General features: G+C 44.7%; 1 protein-coding gene across 3 annotated transcripts in view; it reads right to left on the bottom strand.

Annotated features, from left to right (window-relative positions):
- Positions 1–13652, bottom strand: part of LOC137098079 (neuropilin-1a-like) — a 66131-nt gene extending 52479 nt beyond the window's left edge. The window contains exons 1-2 of one of the 3 annotated variants that reach the window (XM_067473871.1): positions 12955–13652; positions 11895–12069 (exon numbers count right to left, since the gene is read on the bottom strand). In XM_067473871.1, coding sequence (XP_067329972.1) covers positions 11895–12069; positions 12955–13048 — 269 coding nt within the window. In that variant the 5' untranslated portion in view covers positions 13049–13652. The remainder of the gene's footprint in view (positions 1–11894; positions 12070–12954) is intronic. The other 2 variants (XM_067473870.1, XM_067473867.1) reach the window with 2 other exon arrangements.
- Positions 13653–14380: the final 728 nt, after the last annotated feature.

Here is a 14380-nt window from a genome sequence, read left to right as displayed (position 1 = left end):
AATCGGCATCATTTCCCTCTCACTGTCTTACTCACAGCTTGTCATCTCCCCATGAATAATACTCTTAGTCAGTTCCCTGCTCGCTCTCTCACACACACACAATCATTTGCATACTCACTTGTACTTAGTAGTACGATCCATGTACATGTGCACATATTCCTGCTTCCATACTGGTCTAAAACAACAATCTAAAGGTGTTGAGGCCCACGATAAGCACTACAGCTTCCCTTTTTTTTTTTTTCTATTTCCTATTGGATGCGAGTGAGAGCAGATGGTGGGGCGGGTTCGAAATTTGACAAAATTCACCTCCCAGCAGAGATTTGCTAGATACTTTCCTCTCGTGTGCTTCTCCACGAGTACAGGTACAAATGAACGTGAAGTGCTGCTTGGCACAAAGTGATGTGAGAGGAAGCTGCTTACACTCCAATTCATAGCAAGCAATAGTTGCCAGACTTGTGCAAACCTGTTACCTAGAACTTGGGTTTATTAAAGGCCCAGAAAATACAGGATCAAATGCATCACTTTTTACTCTTCTCACATCAAGTGTGAATATGTTTTTATAAATCTAAAGTGGGCATAATTAGTACGAAAAGGAGCCATTTTGTTTTTCAGAGGCCAGATCCTGCAGCATCACATTCCATTTGTAATGTTTTCAAATGCTCAGCATCTGATATCATCAAAAATGCTTAATATCACTATTGGATCATGTTCTTCCATCAACACAAAGGAATCACACTTAAGGAAACATGAAATATTAAGATACATTTCATACTTTAACGTACGTATATTTATTTGAAAATACCTTATGACACATTTAAACAAAGACGAGTTGAAAAGAGTTGCTTCTTTTCAAAAATGTGCAGAAAACGTCTTACGACACCAACTTGTGTGTGGTTGTTTGAAATGTAAGTGGTTCACACAGCCCCACTGTTCCCTCCATTACGGAAATAAAACAAATTCACATGCTTGTATGTGTGGAGTGTGTATAGAATATACTCATTGCACTTGTGAGTGTTCTCACAACCGCCGAAACAAGCAGGACATGTCAGTGAGTCCCACTTATTGCCCTGTTATCCACCTAAACCCAAGTGTACATTTTAACACACAGTCCGCAGACACAGCACAGACCACACAAACACTAGACGCCTCTCTGACACATACGTAAAAAGGAAACTCGCAACAGTTTGGAAAATGGGCAGAAATAATCAATTAAAATATTCAAACTCATGCCACTGACTCCCCCACACACACATTTCATTTCTTGTTTAGCAGATACTATGAAGCCACATTTCAAAACAAACAAATAATCCAAACTTTAATAACTTGGAAAACCCAGTGTCTGGAGTGTGATGCGGAGGAACTCTTCCAAAAAAAAAAAAGAAAAAACGGAGAAAATGTATTCAAGCAAATCCTATTAAAGCCAGTAGGATCATAGACACACACACACACACACACACACACTCGCAGACTAACTCCCTCCTTTGCCCAAAAAGTAAACTGGGCCAAGCACCCAAAGTATGAATATCCTCATCCTTCACCTCTGCCGTGCAGCTACAAAGGCACGGCAGCACAATCCTGCTGGGAAATTAAAACAGAGACGTGGAGGAGGTGGAATTTGTTCTCATTTAGGAAGCTTTAATCCGACAGACGAGGGAAGGAGAACACCACGGGTTTTTTTCCTGTTTTACTGTTTAGATCCCTTCAAGGATGAAATTAGATTTTGCTGCAAACTCATTGGGGTTTTAATGTGGAGAAGTCGAAAAGAATTGCGGAGAAAAGTTGCTAGAGGTTAAAGTGTTGCAACTTGGGCTTTTGTGTTATTTGGACCCCATAAAAATCCAGGTGCTGGTGCAACTTCTTGTGCATAAAAGCAGTAAAAGTTGAAGCACCACATAAAATTTGTCACTACATTCTGATTCTGTCAGGGTAACTTTAGACTTGAACAAACACAGAACTTAGTGAAAGGCCAAGTGTCTCCATTGTACCTGAGAGATTTGGGAGGAAAAAGTTCCTTTGTAAAGTGACAATCTGTCTGTCTCTAAAGTGAGTTAAGGGTAAAGCAATAAACACTTCCACTGCACTCTGACATGTGTTAGCCCTCAACAGCTTCATCTGCCTACATCCACTCCGCTCGGTCCCCCGAAAACATGTGACATTAATTATCTAGATCTATTCACACACACACACAAATCCCAACAGGCTTTGCTAGAGTTTGGAAATGAAAGTCCAGTTGACTGACGGGGGGGGGGGCTCATAAAGAGGAAACAGTTGGACATTGTGAAAGAGCAGCCTACATTCTGAAGTACATTTTATTGAGCAATAATGCCTAATGTTGCTGAGTTGCATTTGCAAAGTGAAGATTTGCCAATTTTCCAAATTAGTTTTGCAGTTATGAAAACATAAAATGTCTGCAAATTTCCCCCAAAAGCCTAAGTGAGTCACTACAGGCCAATCTTAAATAATACGGTACAAGCTACAATTTCCGTAGCACGAGACTTTGAATCAACCCACCCAGGTCGGAAAGCAACGATGCTGCATCAAAGATATGTGCAGGCCCCCTTCTCCTGTGGGAATGTGACGTCCTGGGTGTCGTCTGATTGGTCACAAACCTGTACAAGTGAATATTTCTACTCTGCTGCTAGTGCTGCTCTGAATTACAACAGTGCTACTTTAATAACAGATAAAAACTCTGTAAAACCACAATCATCAGTGTTATTGGAGAATTCCACAACAAATGACGTGACACACTGATGATTTAGCTGCGTTTGGTCCCAAAACTTCTGTTGACTAACTCACTCATTTCCTTGTTGCTTCCGCACCGATTAAAAATAACTCAGAAGTCACAGCACACGGGAGCAATGAGTCACTCCCGAGGATTAAGTCTGGGCCTAAGACTTAATGCAGTGACGCTTCAGGCGTGCAGTTAGGCAGCCAGTCCAACCCCAAAGCCTCCAGAGGGTGGTCCTTTCAAAATAAATGCCCCACATTTTTGTTTAGATGCAAAACATAGATCTGCCACAAAGATTTGGGTCGACCAAATGCATCCGTGTGTGCTTGCGTATGCTTACATGAGTGAACGTTTTACTGCTTATCTCATGTGTGTATCTTCTATGTACATGTGTTAGTGGGAGCTCACCCTGGGGCGTTTCTACATGGACAGATAAGACACATTCCTCTACGAGCTTACAAAGAGAAAGACTTTATTGTCCCTGCCGCTACTGAATGACCGTGTGGGCACCACTGGGGGTGGGTTTCCTGTTGCGCGTATTAAAAAAGGACAAAGCCTCCCAGACTGCTCATCCTCCCTGGAGAAGGTCAAAACAGAGTCCGACCCTCTGACTGACCCCGAACCCCATATCCCAACGCTGACCTGTCCCAAGCGTGAAATTTGAGTTTTCATGGGCTTTTTAAAAACACAAGAAGCCTGATATGAGTTCAGCAGCCGAATCACATGAAAGAAGCCCAGTCACACCCATTTAGATTTGGATGATCCACTTTAGAACTTTCACTGATGTCTTGTGCCTTCTACAGAAGCACGTAGCTCAATTTGATTTCACGCATTTGACATAAGAAAAAAAAGAAAAGAAAAGTGGGTCAAGGTTTGTCTGTTCATCTTACAATGTCAGTGCCCACACTGACAACTGCAGTACAGGCAAAGCCAGCGTGCATCTGTATGTCAGAGCGCACAGAATGATAGATTCATCACTTCAAAGTTCATTTAAGGCCATTTTCACACTTGCGCCAATAGGACAGGTTTTCCTGGACCCCCGGCTGTTCTCACTGAGACCTTTAATGAGGTGTGAAAGCTGCTGTCGCTGGCGAGAGGTCCAGAAAAACAGCCGATTCAAACTGCACAAGATGGGAAAGCCGAGCACTTTCCAAACTTGGATTTCATCACTGGCAGTGCAGCACTGCCGTTTGACATCAGCTACGACTCTTAAAAACAAGAGTGCACGTTAAACATGCACTGCTAAGAGGTGCCTGTGCATCACGACGTGCCGCGTGCCAAAACGCCACAGATGCTTGTTGCTGCTGAAGACAAAAGGCGGTAGAACAAGAGAACCATCTTTTGTTTCCCGTACAGATCAAAACAATGCGACGATGGCGAACACGGACACCGTGAATGTGTGCTGCGATTCAAGTTTCTGAAGAACATAGAAAGCATGTGCAACAATCTACGAGCCATTCATTCACTCCCATCTGCCGAGCTTACTGTACAAACGATGTTCACAGAGGGTGTGTAACCGCCAAGAGTGGCCGAGCACGAACAAAGCTTCAAAACAGGCTTTGTTGTCACTCAAAAATGCGGCTGTTTACGACAAGCTCCGCTGTCGTACGTGTAGTGTGTGTATGTTGCTTCTGGCACATCTGGAGAGCATCAGTGAGAGCATCTATAAATCCCAGGTTTGCAGCTGTGCGTGTGTGACGTTTGTCGAGTGGGTTCCCCGTCTCTCCCCCCCCCGCAACTCGCTCCTCGTTAATCTGCTCGTTAAGGATCTAATCTGACATATGTTTCCATTTGTGTGTGTAGGTGTGACTGTGTTTGTAAGTGTGTGTGTGTGTGTGTGTGTGTGTGTTACTGGTGAGCCGACAATCCATCCACAATGGCCTTTATTGCATTTACAGTAAGTTCATTATGCAGGACGGGTTTTCTTACATATTGTGTAATGTTTTCCCGCCTTTTCATGTGTGTGTTCCATGTGTGTGAACTGCGTTTGTGGCCATAATTGTTTAGAAAAGCAAATCCAAACAATGTACACTTGCGTAAGAGAAACAATAGCAGGACTGGACGTTCGCCCTTCCTTCCATCAGACAAACATTTGCTGCTGAAAGACAAGAGTCCGCTGGTGAAAGTCTGTTCACCAGTGTTTGTCCTCTTTTCTTCCTCTGATCTACTGGATAAACGCTGGAAGTTACATTCATTGGCAGGATCCAGTTCGCCGGCCACGAAGTGAATTAAAGTGACGGCAAGGCTCTGGAATCTTACCTTCTGTGATAACCAGGACAGATGTGTAGGAAGTGACAGTGAGCAGTGTATTATTTATTATTCTATGTGTTTTAAATCAAATATCAAATCAATCCCCATTTTAAAAACAAACTAAGCATAATGTCACAAGGCTGCTAGTTCATTTTGACGTTGGTGCCACTTCATGCTCTGACATTTGGTCATTTCGCTCCTTTCATTCGGCCTGTTTGTTGCTACATGCTGAAAGTCTCACAAACTAGCTGATTAAATTAATCACATAGTACAAAAACTTCAGTCTAAACATTACACTTAAAGGTATAAGTAATACTACAATACCACATCTTCCACTGATGACTCTGATGGTTGTTGTAGTTAGTCTAACTTTGCGAGCACAGCCACTAGTGAACCAGTGACTTAATGCTGTTATAGCTCAGTCGATCCTTATGCTGCAAACCGCTTTTGCTGATACTGTGAACAGCTGTACAGTTTAATCAGTCATCAGCTTGTGTGTAGTGCTTATTAAACACAGCTAACAGCTCAGGATATACACAGTGAGAAGTTCACCATCATTTATCCCAATGGAGGAGTGGGAGAGACAAAGAGGCCGAAACATAAAGCGGGCACATGGAGTTCAGACGGAGTGAGGAGGGGGAAGAGGCTGAGGGAAAGCGACGGAGCAGGGTGGCGGCTGGTCGAAAACAGCGACATTCCAGCCTGAGGCTAAAGGAAGAGGAGAGGAGGTCTGTCACAGAGGTCGGATCCGAGTGACCATGACAGCCAGCCTGAAGCCCCCGTCTGCGAGTCCGTCTGTGGCCTTTTCATCCTTTTCTCAGAGGCCACACTTTTATTGGGGAGTTCCCCCTGAAAAATGTCTTTTCCTTTCCTCATGTGCCGTATTTTTCTCTATTTCCCCTTTTATCCTCTGTTTAACATTCACGTTCTGTGAGGAGTGAATGGCCGACAGGGATTCACTGATCAAACTCCTCCGTTTGAGGAAGCTCAGTAGGAATCCCCACTAAGCCCCCACTGCAATTTGGGAAATGTAATAATTTTGTAAGACGGCACGAGAAAAGGGACGTGTACCTGGGAGTCTTTAAATCTCTTCAGACTCCAAACAATAGCAATTATATTTCCATAAACCTACACGAGACATTACAGTTGGTGCAAAAGTGAATGAAAAACCTCACAAAGGACAGAACATTTGTTCATCCAAACTACAAACAGGAAAATAAAACAAAGATTCAGCTTTCATTGACCTAATTCTTGCAGCGGTTTCAAACTTCAAAGCAACATGTAGAAAAGCCGCAGAACACAGAACAAACAGTCAAATGGTTTCTGAAGGCTCACACCTCACTTTCGAAAGCAGCCACGGGCGAATGGTTCGATGACAACAGCACATTTAGCCTTCCTGTTTTGTGTGGCCGCAGTGGAACTGAAAAACACAACCATCTGGAGGGGAGGCTTTTATTTTTCTTTAAAATGTGCAAAGTCAGACTGAATGCTGAACACAGCACCACTGGTGAAGCAAGGCCTCAGCCCCGACCGCATTCGAGAGAGCGGGGCTGCGGCTGAATGCAGCATTTGTGCTGCGGCTCAAACGCGGGATTAAAAGTCGCTGAGCAGTGCTCTGCAGCACGAGGTCATCAAAATGTCCTGAGAGACAAAGTTTATCCAACTTATCTATTCAGCACTCAGCACTCTATTCATTCATTCATCCAACCTCATTGTCCACTACTTTGTCCATTAATTGGTTCATTCATATCACTCCGTTAATAATTTCAACCGTCCTTTAATCAATGAATCGATCCATCTGCTGATGAGTTAATCTGTCCTCCCACTCTCACAGTAAGACACAGCCGTCCATCCATCCTCCTTCCATCGAACATTCAGAAATTCATTGATTTTCATCTTCCTTTCCTTCCTTCCACCAACGTCTTTGGGTTCGTGCATACAGGTATCATAAACCATACTACGGATGAATCGACAGCTCCCTCAAAAAGGTTTCAACCTCAGTAGCTGTGGGCGGTTTAACGGTTGTAGTGAAAGCTTCCTCTAATCTGGACTCTCCACATCTCGCTGTGTGCGACTGGTCAATGACGCAAATTTGCCGCTCAGTCAAATTAAACTTGTCGTTAATTCATTGTTTGAGTTTGCTCCACCTCAAGAAGAAAACCCACTTAATCTATTGATTAGGGCTGAATGTGAGGGAAGCATGTGCTACCCTCTGTTTCTGATAACGTGAATATTTCACAGAAATTACCAACACGGCGTTTCTTAAAAAGGTGTCTGCGTGACACTACAAGCGCCAAGAACAGTTTCAGTGCCATGTGGCATAGATTTGAAAACCAGTCTTCCAAAAAAGAAAAGAAGAAATTCCCTCACTGGTCTGATGGTGGAGAGCTCTGTCTAACACATTGCTCCAAATTCTCCACATTTGTCTATCTGCATGGTTTAGATATGGATTTTTTCCCCTCTAATCTGACACGTGTAATTTGTTTCTTTCCTACGATCTGGGTTTGGCCATTCAGCTATTTATGCAACACAAAACGGCTACGATTGCACCAAACAAGCAATTTTGAAAATGGTGGGTTTTCCCTTTAAAATAGCTTCTGTGCACGAGTGTTTGTCTCATTGTGTGAGCAGAAGAAAAAAAAACAGGAGTGTGAAACAAGCATACTGCAAGTGACAGAAAGTTTTGCTGTCCTCAGTATGTGTGTGTGAATACGTGAGAGGTGCAGACTGTGCCAGTGCAGCTTCATGTAGGAGGAAACAGTTCAGCCAACTCCTAAAAAGATGTCCCAAATTATCCTGCCACCGACGCATGTTCCTTACCCAAGCCTGTGCTCTATTTCACCGAGCTCCGCGGGGATTCACTTTGTCGGCCGTGCTATTTCAGACATGGACGCGAGACAAGACTTGTTCTGGTGCCGCTCCAGATTGGCTACGGAGGCAGAGCCGACATGTCTTAATGTGTCTGAACAAAAGTGTCACTGGTTCTCGTCTAAACCACAGTCTGTTGGCTGAGCGCAGATTTGTGGAACCAAAAAGGTCAACGTTGGATTCATCACCCAGACGGACCGTTTTCCAGGAGATGATCATGGCCTCCTGTACAAAAAAGTAAAGTCCCTTCACCTGAAAAGATACTACAGTGGGATCTCTGCATGGTTGTGATACAGGGTTGTTCCTGTGACAGCATGAAGCTCTTCTCCATGACGGGTTCCAGACTGGTGGCTCATGTAATTGTTGTCCAAAACCCCATTTTCAGTTTCCGTCTTCACGAATCGCTGATGTACTGTCCAAAAAACATTTCCGGGATGACAACGTTTAAAAAAGCTGTAATTAGGGATCCTAATTACAAACTCTGGGTCACGAGGCTGCTCAGGGAAGATATTTTGTGACGCAGACGTTTGAAATCATAGCTGACGTTTGCCTGTAAAGGACTTTGTGTCTTTGATTGGCTGGTTAACTGCAGCCCTGGAACATCCTCCAGTTAGATCCAGTTATTTAGTTATGGGACTGGAAGAAATGGGCAGGCAGTGACATGGTATCTGATGCGGGAGGAAAAGACGTGGTGTCATTCCAATAATACATTTCAATTAGAAGAAAACATGAAAGAGAACATTTGACTGTATCCTTTATGCCACTGGCCCACAGAACATCCACATCCACACAAGACTCTCAGCCCCGACTTGTGTTTCTCGTGTATTACACACATTCTAGGCACAGCGCTAACTCTTGTGTCGTTGTGCTCATCCAGCTCTGAGTCCACTATATCCTCTTTAATCACCAGTGCACAAAGAACGTTGGAATAGCTCGGGCTGCGATTGCTCCACCCGTTGGAAGCCTTGCTAGGCCAGTGAAAGAAGGCTGCGTTCCACAGCATTCACAACGAGACAACTTGGTTATGACAGAGCACATGTCAAAGCGTCATCGAGAAAGACACTGAACCCCACCGACTCACCCCATGCGTGAGGGAGTGTGTGTGCGACTGTGAGGGTGAATGGGTGAAGGAGAAGCAGCAAAGCGCTTTGAACGCCAATAGGTAGAAAAGTGCTATGCTATAAGTACAGACCAATATCAGACCCTTTACAGTGATGCAATTGGTTTTTAAATGCAGGATCTTTAGCTGTGTCACCCTGAACGGAGACACAGCTATAGACACTTCCAGCTGTCTAGGATGCACAAATATCCTTCATTTCTCAGGTAAGACAGTGTTTTTTCCATGAGTATTCGGGCTGCAGACAAAGATGGCAGACTACCAACCTTGGTGGGAAGTTGCAAGACATTAGCGGGAAGTTGTTAATTCCTGCCGAACACGAATCTTGAAATAAAGACGATTAGACCGTTTCTGGTTGAACAGAAATCGTCACACCCAAGAAACTAAAACAATATTTTCTCTAACCTAACCTTGATTATTTTGGACTCCAGAGAGCTAGAGGAGTGTATGAGGGTTCAGGAAATGCCTTCAGAATGAAATTCACTTTGAGAAATGGTTGCCATGTCCTGCTTTCTGGGGGTATCCAGACAGTTAGCGCCGTGACTCGAAGGTATGTAATCCATGAGGGGCACAAGCTGGGGCTAACTCAACCCCAACGAGCTCAGTCAGTGGGACAGTTACTGGACTGGAGCAAAGATAAACACACTTCTCTCTCAGCCTGCTTGTGTACGGCACAATCCATTATCAGAGTCTCATTTAGCAGTCAAACTGTTGGCGGATTAAGCTTCTCAAATACAGCAAGTCATCAGTGCACAAAAATGGAGATTTGAAATTCCCTACAATACATTACATTGTGTTGCTGTTGCTGATTTAGGTCTCACTGTCTCCCCGAGTGTCATTTTGGACTTGACGTTGAGCCCGTTGGCATCAAACAGTGAAATACAACACTTAAATATCATCTCAGGAAATTTTTAAGTGGGACTGCGGTCTCGCCAAAGGCTTAAAGCCCCGCTCAATGGGCATATTTCGAACATTTGACTCCATCCCAAAAACAACACTGCTCCTGCCAAGTCAGAGAGCCATGAGCTACACCCCATCATCATCCAACACAAACTCACACACATACGAAGAATAAAACGCATGAAGCAAGATGGGGAGGCCCCCTTGGACAGAGGACATGGTACTGGGCGGCCTGGCTGCTCACGGGCCTGTTTCCCGCAGCAGTGAGCAGCAGCATGTCCATCTCACAATGAGCAAATTTTTACCGGGTACATGAAGATCAAGAAGAGGCTCCTCAGATATATAATAAGGTCAGATTGGATACTGTGTAAGCTACACTTCCATATTTTGCAACATTACAAAGAGCTTCTTCTCCTGTTGGATACAACCACACATCTTTACCTGATGAAACCACAATATTTGATTTTAGAACAGCTTTTTTTCCGGCACATTAAGCTACGGTAAAATTATTTAAGCAGGAAATAACTATCGTGCTGGTGGTTTACTGCAGTGCCAAAAACCGACTCCAATCTTATCACCGGGATTTATTACATTTCATTAGGTAGTTAAACGGCATCATTGCACACTTGCACTCCTCCCTGGGTTATCGCACAAAATAAGGTCATCGCAAAATTAGGTTTTCAAGAAGAAGATCTTCCCAGCATGTTAGCTACAACGCTCATGTAGGTGTGTAATTCACTCAATGACACACAATATCCACTATCTGTATGGAACACTAATGGTTTATTAGCCCCTTGGTGGTGAAACATGAACCAATAGTATTGGAGGACCCCATCTGTGAGACAGTGGTGATTTACACCGCAGCTGTTTATGGAGCTTTTAAAAAGGACAGAGGAGCCGACACAAAAACCGGCTTATTTATGGAGGAGAGCAACACATGGGCTGCAGCACACGATTCAGTGTGTGTCTCCAGGTCGACCAGAGGTGGAGGAGAGGTTGTGTGAATCTGTGTGTGTCTGCGAGGTGATGCACAGGAACTCCTCCATGTGCAGGAATGATTTGTGACATGCAGGTCATGTAAGTTCTGTTTCCAAAAACTTTCTATCTCCTGACTGAGCTGTGCCGAGTCTCACGAACCAGTTTATTCTTTTTTTTTGTCCATTTATCCATTTATTTGTTGATGCTGTAAAGTTCCCACAGACACAGCTTCTGTCATCAAATTCCTTGTTTGATCAAATTGGCAAACCCCACATACACTGCGCTTTACAACTGTGCAAAGTAGAAAACTATTTTAAATGTTCTCATTTTACAAGCTGGAACTTGAAGCATTTGTGCTTGAAATGTTTAGTTCAGTATCAAAGTTGTTGCCAACAACTCAGCTTTGCAGTTAGAATTGGAAATTTCAAGGTGGATGATCGAGTCCAAGGTGAGAAAACTTCACTGCAGGCAGCCTCAGACCAAAAAGCTTTTGTGTGCTTCTCTTTCAACCAAACCAACAGCACTTGCAGCAATTTGTAAAATTAAATGAGATTCTTAAGGTTCTCGTCACCCAAACGCAAAAAGCCAGAAACACTCTGCTCCCACTCCAAACACAAACAGGTAAACTCAGGCTCCAAAATGAAAAGCAAACACAATTTCTCTGTTCTGCCAATGAGCAAACGGACTCCAATAAAAGGCTGCTGCACTCAGAGTTTTGCTGGCTCTACTTTCCTCTAAATTCCTGCCAAATATCAGCCAAAGCCCAATGTCATAAGACCCCCCCCAAACAAAATCCCTTTATCAAGTCTGAATTACAAAACCCATTTCCTCTAAAGTAATTACCAGTAGCCTCACTGCCAAATCTCATCCTTTCACCTCTACTTCACGGGGAGCAGGTTTTTAATTCCTTGTCCAATAGGTGGCAGAGTTTCACACTGTATCCAGGCAGGATTAAGGAGAGAGGGAAGAGAGAGAGAGAGAGAAAGAGAGAGAGAGAGAGAGACAGGGAGGGTTGGAGGAGAAGAGTAGAGACAGTGAGGAGCCAACTCTTACTTGCAGTCCCTGTCCTCCAAATCAAAATGCGGATTGAAGTTGATGAGGATCTTCTGGTCCGGCTGAGGAGCGGTGATCACCCACACGCACTGCTGGGAGGACTGGTATGCGCCGGGATAGCCCGGAGAGGTCAGGTAGTCCGCGCTGTGGATCACGATATTCCCCCCGCATTTATCTGCAGCACAGGAGAAAGTTGTTCGGTCACCAAGAGAAACAGACTTTCTGGGCCCTGGGCTGCACTCAAACGTGGTGTGAAAGGCCTGAACGCATCTAAGACCTGCAGCTGGGGACCATCATAAACCCAAATATTCAGCGCCATACAGCTACAAATATGTTGGCAGAAAAGCACGAATTCTTGCGCCAAGCCCCGATTCGCACATTGTAGCACAGATTATGAATTTCTATCAAGATGGGAAAGGGGATTAAACTCCGCTATTTTAGACAAGGTGTGGTATGAAGTGAGGTGGGTTCCTTTGTATCCCCGCCGTAAGGTGCGATTACGCCCGTGAGGGTGAGGTGGGCTGCATCTGCTCCCCCTGCAAGCAGGCAGGGTGATATGATTTCATTTTCTTAATGAATTATTTATTCATTTGTTTGTAGCCTGAATTTAAAAAAAAAAAAAAAAACAACGCAAAAGGCTCAAAATGCTGAACAGACTTAATAAAAATGTGTCACATAATGGGAAATTACAAAAACGAAAATGTTTATCTTTAAATAAAAAGGAGGAAACCACAACCTAATGACTTATTGTGTGGTTGTGAGATCAAATCGCCTGTAGTTATGGCAGCAGATACTTGGCGTATTTTCGGATTAGAGTGCGTAAAATACGCCTGTTGTGCTGTCATTCGTCTAGTATTTTCAGTCCTTTATTGTCCGTGGAGATAATAAGACAGAGTATTTACGGGGACCCTCTTGAATCCCCGCAGACCTGCTCTCAAGGGAAACGCCGAGGCATAACAGGTGAGAGGCAACAATGGTGCAAAGTGATGCAAAACGGATCAATGTAGAGCCGGGCCGCCTGTTGTCAAGCCCCGGCATTCAACAACCAGTTAACACCTACCAGCCTGAGTCAACGGAGCCACCGAGAAGACTTGGGTGAAAAGAAACAATAGCAATCCACTGCGCATCCTTATTAGATTGTGCAGCACTGACATTGTGCCAAACGAAAAAGAGGCGAGAAACAACGTCCAGGGGCAAAACACACACACACAAAAAAAAAACACACACGGGAAATTGTCTCAAAGTAGGAGATCTGGTCGCTGTAGGGTTCCCAGCATCCTGCGAGCTTCAGCACCAGACCCCCGCGTCTCTCAGGGAACAACTTGATACCTCCAGGAAACAGAAATAATCCAAATGCAGGAACAAAAAGGCGAAAAATGAGCCCACAAAAAAAAGGGAAAATTCCGCTCGCCAAAAGTGGCAGCGACTCTTCGCCGAGCCCCTGTTAGCGGTACTTCCACGCAGGAAACGAAGCAGGACAAATCGCTGGTTACCCGCTGCTCAGTGAAAACCAACCGCGGGGAGCGTCGGAGCGCTGCCCGGCAGATACTCCGCTCCTTCAGCGCCTCTCTGTGCTGCCAGCGACCGACTGAGCGTCACGGCACAAATGTCAGGAAAACGAGCCGAGCCGCGAAAGTGGAGGAGGAATTTCCACTCCCCAAATTCCTGCTCCGAGACGCCGCTGCGCGCAACCAGCAGCGACCGACTGCTACGAGGGTCTGGAGCAAAGTGGTGCCGGTGCGCCCTCTGTGCGCTCCCGACGCGTGCGTGCGGGGCTGGAGCAGGAGAAAGTGCGCACGCAAACCGGCGTGTGGCTTTGGCGCGCGGTGTGGGCAGTGTCCAATGAGCGGACCGCTGTTCAAACCCCGTCATTCGCTCGTTTTTAGCTCAGCTCGCTTTAAGTTCCTCTGGCTGCGTTTACGTTGGTTTTCAGGTTTACATTCCAGTGCAGGTGCACGCGGGATCCGTTTCATCTGGAAATATGAAAGCCAGTCAAGCGCGAGCTCATTTCCTAAAAACAATCTTGAACAAATAATGTTCAACTTAATTTAGTGAACATGGCTGTGAACAACATGTATTAGTGCTTCAGTAAAATAAAGCAGCTCACACCACGAATAACACAGAAACATACACACTGTCATATAGCACCGTGTATTCGGACCCTAATGTTTTACAGTGGTTAGTTTGGCTCGAGCCTCATCTCCCGCAGGAAACGCGTCTGAACATCAAGCACAAATACTGTTACTGTGGTGTCCACCGTGTACATATGTCCACAAAAAGTAATGAGGATCATTTTTAATAGCTTATTTCCAGGTACCTCATATGGGGACCTGGTGGATGAGTGAGTAAAGCCCCCTCCACCTTTCCCAGGCCTCACAGGCGGTGCACGAGCATTTATATAACAGGTTATTATTCATTTCATATCACAAATTGAAACATCATGTTTGTTTTTTTAAATGGAACAAAACAGTGTCACCTCAGCTGAA

This window comes from Channa argus, chromosome 14, assembly GCF_033026475.1.
Source record: "Channa argus isolate prfri chromosome 14, Channa argus male v1.0, whole genome shotgun sequence".
Classification (NCBI taxonomy): Eukaryota; Metazoa; Chordata; class Actinopteri; order Anabantiformes; family Channidae; genus Channa; species Channa argus.
Note: the sequence above shows the minus strand (reverse complement) of the source record. Positions and strands in the feature narration are given on the sequence as shown.